At 50.3% G+C, this 6,666-nt stretch overlaps 1 protein-coding gene across 5 annotated transcripts; it reads left to right on the plus strand.

Annotated features, from left to right (window-relative positions):
* Positions 1–326: 326 nt before the first annotated feature.
* Positions 327–6,320, plus strand: LOC112278829 (zinc finger CCCH domain-containing protein 27). Of its 5 annotated transcripts, none has more exons than XM_073540824.2 (6): positions 327–927; positions 1,926–2,044; positions 2,293–3,092; positions 3,473–4,729; positions 5,040–5,369; positions 5,541–6,320. In XM_073540824.2, exons 1-6 carry the CDS (start codon positions 872–874, stop codon positions 5,964–5,966), a joined length of 2,988 nt encoding a protein of 995 aa, XP_073396925.1. In that variant the 5' UTR covers positions 327–871; the 3' UTR covers positions 5,967–6,320. The 5 variants fall into 5 exon arrangements, with proteins under 5 accessions (XP_073396925.1, XP_024368421.1, XP_090103793.1 ...); XM_090247667.1 differs by having other exon boundaries at positions 328–927; positions 1,937–2,044; positions 2,137–3,092; XM_090247674.1 differs by having other exon boundaries at positions 328–927; positions 1,937–2,044; positions 2,213–3,092.
* The last annotated feature ends 346 nt before the right edge of the window (positions 6,321–6,666 follow it).

Below are 6,666 nucleotides of genomic sequence, written 5' to 3' on the forward strand. Positions count from 1 at the left end.
TGAAGGATGGATGGATTATTTGAGGAGAAAGAGAGAGCATGGATGACATGGAACATTCTTCTTTCTTTCTGGATTTAAGCTGCTGCTGCTGCTATTCGTTATCAACACTGTCTGGTTAGTTGAATGGAATTGACCTGGATGGCACCATGTGGACATATTGTGCTCAATTCTGTTCTTCTCTTCATTATGGTTTCACACTGTAAGGTCAGGTCAGGTCGAGGGGGGGGGGGTGACTTGTGATGCAGCTAGAAGAGACGAGACGAGACGAGACGCTCTTCAAACAAGGGGGAAGGGGGGGGGATGACATTGAAGTTGGGGCCTTGAGGGGCCTTGCCTGTGCCACGTGGCATGGAAGTTACAGTTTTGGCTCTCACCCTGTCTGTCTGGGCCTGCCTTGCCTTTGCCTTGCCTGGGGTCGCTTTCCGGTGCTTCATTCTTGCGGATCTGGCATTAGGGTTTGGTGCTCACCCCTAAACTCGCACCTAGTCTGTTTCCTTGTTTTGACTATGCTCAATTCTATCCAATTCCTGGCTCCCCCCCCCCCGCCCTGTAACCGCTCTCCTTTTCCTTTCGCCGTCCTCCGCTCATTCCTCCACCCGCCTCTCTTCATGTCACACCTCTGCCCTCGTCTTCGCCTTTTTCATTGTTGCTGCTGATTTGTCTTGTCTTGTCCCTTCCCTTCTTCTTTTCCCCCTTTTTCGTTCTCTGTCTGTGTGCTTCATTTTCCCGCCTTCGTTTTGTTGCGCGCGCGTGCTGTTGCTATGGCGGACTCTGGAGGCGTTTATGGCATGGCGCTTGGATAGCGTTATTGCGCTAGAATGGAGATGATGAGGGGGAAGGTTGTGTAGGAAGGGGGGCAAGGAGGAGCAGCATGAAGATTGACGAGACGCCCCTGAATCTTTACTTGATCGAGCACCTAAAACCATTGTGAGTGCTTTTATCCTTCCTTCTCATGCCTCGGACTGCCCTGCCCCTGTAGTCTCTCCTGCCGGTACTTCTATTCGCGCAGTGGCCCTGCATTTCATGCGATGCGAAAATAATCCACTCTTCCAAGAGGGATGCTGACAGGGTGTATGGCGTTAAAGAGGTTTCATGTGCTGACTCCGGATTCTCTGTTCGCATTCGGGTAGCACATACTTGCAAGCTTTTGGTACTCAATTACTTCGAGGTGCCTGGTCATCAGTAGTTCCCGCCCCAGGTCTTCTATCTGGCAGTCTGACTGAGCTGACTAGTATGATCCGGACATTCGTCACGTACTCATGCAAACTGCTATAGGAAAGATGCGTCGTTGCAGTTGTAGATTTTCGCCCATGCGCGCGTGTGTGTTGTTTGGCTTTGATTGTTCTTATTTTGTTTGTTTGTTTTTTCATGATTAGGAAAAGTTAGAAAAGAAGGGTGAAAAAAACTCCAGCGTTGGGGCTTGGTCGAGGATTGAACATCCTTCGAATTGCGAGAATTTGGACGTTACTTCCACTCGGCGGTTAACTAGGATGCAATGCAATCAATGTTCAGCGGGTTATCGCTCATGCGGAAGTTCGAACGATCGTGAGTGCTGTGGATATGTAGGCAGGCAGAGCAACGATCAGCGAGAGCTGTCGCAGTGAGTGGTGTATAGCTATGAACGCATGGTTGATGGATACACTCAGACGGTTGGTGTCTCTGCGGCATCCGCACGAGGAGACCGCACAATGATTTGCTGTAGATTGAGGGTAAAGTGTGAGCTTGCGACGATGGTGAGCAGTGTTAGGCGAGTAGATAGCGGAGCGCTTTTAATCGAGAGGGTGTTAAACGTAAACGTATGTGGACGATCATCCTTGCCAGATGCCTTTCACAAACATCCAAAAACAAGCTGAATAGAGGAAATTATAAAGTGTTCCGCGCGGATGTGGTGATATGACTGAATCCACCTTTAATACAATGTACAGGACTGATGCAGACCCTACTTTGCTGTCTGACTATGTTGCGGCACTGTTAAAGAAGAGTAAACCCAAGAAGGAACTTCATACATTGTGCGTGAATCAGTTGTACGACATTCTTGGAGAAGGTCAGTTCATTGTCCACGGTTGAACCTGTCTCACTTGACAAGCTGCCTTCTCCTCTTAGTTGGGCCTTATGCTCAGAGTCAAAACTGTGTAGTGTGGAAAGGAGCGGCTGTGGACATTCGTGTACAGATGGTTGGAAAGAAGGATTTCTATTAACCATATTGTACCAGCCTTGGTGGAGGAACAAAATTGTTCGTCGTCAACCTCTTTCATGCTCTTGACGACGGAACGATTTCCTCCGGTATGGAAGACCTAGCAGGTGTGAAGCTTCTGGACAACACGGAGTCCCTTACTGGTGCTGCAGAGATCAGAATATCACCTTCTCATGTAGAGAGGCTACCGAGTGCCGGCGCTCAGGATTGGGAGGACGAGCTGGAGGAAGAAGAAAGCAGTGATGACGATCGGAATCACAAGCATCGGCGCCGAGTTTCTCGTTCCCGGTCTGCAGACAGAGTAGACGAACCTAATGTTTCTCGGTACAGTGGAGGTGGTTCAAACGATCTAAAACGCCAAGCCGGTGACCATAGGAGAGGAGGAGGTCAATCGGACCGGGAAAGGTCGTTAAAGTTTGATAGACGATCAGGTCGTGATGCAGGAGGTCGGTTCAGCAATGGAGACCAAGCGGAACGGGGTCTAATACGAGGGGGCGGTCCTCCGTTTCGGGGGGACGCACCGAACGTGCGGCTCGATGGAGTGCGTATGGGTCGCGGCAGAGGGGCTGGCAATTGGGCTGGTCCTATACCGCCTCCCTTTGCCGACGCACCGCCTCTCTTGCCCCCAAATGCAGGCTTTTTCCCAAACGGCAGGGGCTTGGGTGGGCTAGGGACTGGGTGGCCTGGAGGATTCGGGCACATGGGTGGCATGGGAGCTGGTTCGTTGGAGCTCTCTCATGGTGGGCGAGGACCACCCGGAGTTATGAACCTAGGGATGGGAATGGGCATAGGACCTGTGCGACCGAGGTGCCTGGATTTCGAAGAGCGAGGATTCTGTCTTCGAGGAGATCTGTGTCCTATGGATCATGGTTCCCACATCGTCGTGGAAGATGTGCAGGTAAGATGTTGCACTACTCGATGCGGTGTTATGGCCTCTTCCAGAACCGAGGGCACGGAAGTCGTGACAGCTTGGTGCATATTGTGTAGCGTATTAAGATGCTTAGGTTCCATCGCCTTTATGATTGGCTTTTTTTTTGGCACTGAACAAAGAAGCGTGTGAAAATGGGACGTGGCTTGAACTAGGAGGTCCTTTTCGTTGGATATGAGATGTTTTTCGGAGGAATCTAAGCCTTGCTAGTATATGGTGGTGGTAGCTATGGGTATGATTGGCCGCTCACCTGGAACTTTAGGCAGAGGATTCAATGGCCGCCCTGGGCGGTGAGAAGTAAGAATCCTCATTCCTCCAGCAAAGCGTTTTGATTGTTGCTCCTCCTGCAGAGCCTGTCCAAGTTCAACTTACCAGTCAACCTGTCAAATGGGCGAGGTATGGCCGTGGCGGCCGGGCAGTTGGCAGCCTCCAATACCATGCTACCCGCTCCTGCACCTGCAAGTTCACGGGGGAGCCGGGGTAACCGGGAGCCAAGTATTTCCCCATTGGAAGCCCCGATCATGGTGAATGGTCAAGTGCCTGGTGCCGAACCTGACCTATACGACCCTGATCAACCGCTTTGGAACAATGACAGACCCGAGGCGACGGGAAGGATTAGAAAGTTGTCAGCGTTTCAGGCTGAACACTCTGAAGTGGGAAAAGAGAAAGCAGAACTAAAGAAGAGCACGGAGGGACGAGGGATTGATGGTGGCAATAGAGGTGCCAACAGCAGCGGCTTGCATGGCGGAGACGCAGGGTCGACTGTGTGGGATCGTATTGGGCCTGTAGATGTAAGTGCTGCTAGTGGGGAGGCAAAGGTAGAGGAACAGCGGAGCCAGGGGAGAGGAGTTTCGTGGCAGCCAGGAAGATGGGGTGACCGTGAATCTGATAGCGGAGCCACCAACCTGAATACAAATCCTGGGCGAGTACGAGGCGCTGCGGGGTGGGCAGAGGTAGGTCTTCCATTGAACCGCTCAAAAGAGGGTACCAACTTGGGGCCACGCGCTCCTGGGCGCAGCACAGAACGTGCTCAACGCACACTCTATGTGAACTGCATACCTCCCAATTCAAATCAGCAAGAAGTCTTGCTGACGCACTTTGAAAAGTTTGGACGTGTTGTGGATGTTCGAATTCCGTCACACAGTCACAGAGCCTTTGTCCAGTTTGCCACTCGAGAAGAGGCAGAGTCGGCACTGGCTTCCCCCGATGCTGTATTGGGGAACCGTTTCATACGATTGTCGTGGGCCAACCGCGATAGTATCACTAGTGACAATGGCGCTTCCACTTCTTCTACTGGTCAGCCACCAACCACTGGCTCTGAGCCTGCAGGTAGCCATGCTGCACAGTTGGTAAAAGGTAGGGGAAAGCTGAGTTTGACTGGTCTGAATAAAGTCGTTGCCGGCCTGTCAGGAGCGTCAACCGTAGAAGGCAGCAACAAAGCTACGACGTTGAATGGTTCCGCATCTTCCGTGCCCAGCCCAGTAGCTGTGGCATCAAAGAAGCAGGAGGAACTTGAGCTAATGCGTGAGAAGATTCGTCAGAAACAAGAGGCCCTCGCTCAGAAACGCGACGACTTTCGGCGGAAGCTAAACAAGCTCGCCAGCCAGGTAAATTGTGTGCCTGCAGATAATGTCGAGTTTACTGTTAAGTTTTTGAATGTGACGATTTCCCCAGTGTGAGTGGGATGCAACATGAAGCTGCGTTGTTGGAGTGGTTGTAGAGTCGTCTTTACGTGGTCTGCCATGGGGGCTTGCTAGGTAGTTGCCAAGAGAGGTTTAGTCTATAGCAGTGGTATGGTGGGTCTTCGTAAATACGAACAGTAGCCCGTACTCCTAAGATTTCGAAATTTCCTGCTCCGCAATGCTTATCGGTGCGTTTTTTTTGGGTGTTTTGCTGACACTCCTGGCTCGGTTTCAGGGAGTCACAGGAGCGGAAGACTATCAAGGAGATCATGCCAGGAAGCGGCAGAAAGCAGACAATTTTGGCGACTTGCGGCCGTGCAAAGTTGATGCTGCTGTTAGGAGTTTGCCTTCTAATTTTGGTCTCAAGAAGATCAATGCAGTGGATGTCACGCAGGTAGGAGCGTCTCAGGTGTCATCGAAGCCTACAAGGTCTCCCCACCCTCGAACAGCTTCAGGGACGTCTACAGGACATTCCGCAGTTGCTTGGGGCCCTGCACGATTCAAACTCGATAATCGCACCACGGCTTTCAGAGTTCTACCTCCATTCCCGTTCACAGTTTCTGATGTAAGTATCAGTGGTTCTTCTCTCCTTTTAATTGCTGAGGCAGGCGAGGAAGCGAGTCTGGCCTGGGCTTAGCATAAGCAGTCTTTTTTCCAGAGTTTATTTTGCATTTGTTGAGGTGGGTTAACAGTGCATCTATTCTGAAATTAGAAGTCGTGCTCCGGATGCGAACAGGTTGCAGCTGTAAGAGACCATTTCGCCGCATTTGGTGAGCTGTCAAGCGTGGAAGTTGAGGCTGCCGAGGGTCACAAAGCAGACTCTGAACATACGTGGAGCCCGAACAGCTCCATACGGATAAGCTACACAACCCGATGGAGTGCGGAAAGAGCCATGATGCAGGGCAGATGTTTTCACGGGCAGTCGTTAAATCTGGTTTGGGTCTCTGCTGCTTCAACTAGTCGACCATCAGAGAGTCCTGCCCCCGCCGGCAAGGTCGCTCCGGCCGAGCACGAGACCACCGGTAGAGGCGGCGCCAGCGAAGTTAGTGAGGAAGCATCTGCTGAAGAGGTGCACCACGTGGAAAGCAAGCTAAACTTAAAAGATAAAGCTCATTTAATTCCCGCTCGGGTGGTGGATTCACCAATAACACCAGATGCCTGAGATGTAACAGACATAATTGCACTTGTCAAAATAGTTCTGGATGTATCAGGAATCCCATTCTGCGTTGGGAAACATTCGATTGCCTCATAAGTAACGAGGTCCGCTCGACACATTCAGTGCAGCGTAGACTGTAATATGTAAGCCTTTCAGTTTTCATCTTATGTCTTTTTCTTTTTCTTAGGACTCTCAGTTGGCATTAAGTCAAGCCAGACGTAGAGCTCATGATCAATTTGTGCAGTCAAAGAGCAATTTTTGAAATTAATATAAAAAAGTCACGAGGCTGGTTGTAAACAGCCAAGCAAGGTGGTTGTGGCTGCTTACTGCCACTTCCAGGTCACTTGTCATTCCAAATCACTTCCTGGTTCCAGCTTGCATTTTTGCTGTTTCCTATGTTCTGCTTGCATGATGGTTAAGGCTATGCGGACCTGTCGTGCTTAGACATGTTTACCCCGTGTTCAACATTTCGATTTACACGATGGTCAGAATGGTTGATTCGATGATTGTCTCAGAACAAATCCGGAGTTTCATTAGAGTGTTGATTCTAATTCTGAATTCAGATACAGTTGAGGAAAATGGAGGACAAGGCATCTATTCTCTAATCCACTTGTAATACTAAGAGTGATGAGATTTGTGTCTTAAACTTGATGTTCTGAACCTCAAAGTTACCGTGTAAATGGAAATCAATTTTTGTTTTATTTTA

This window comes from Physcomitrium patens, chromosome 2 (assembly GCF_059467195.1).
Source record: "Physcomitrium patens ecotype Gransden chromosome 2, ASM5946719v1, whole genome shotgun sequence".
NCBI classification, from domain to species: Eukaryota; Viridiplantae; Streptophyta; class Bryopsida; order Funariales; family Funariaceae; genus Physcomitrium; species Physcomitrium patens.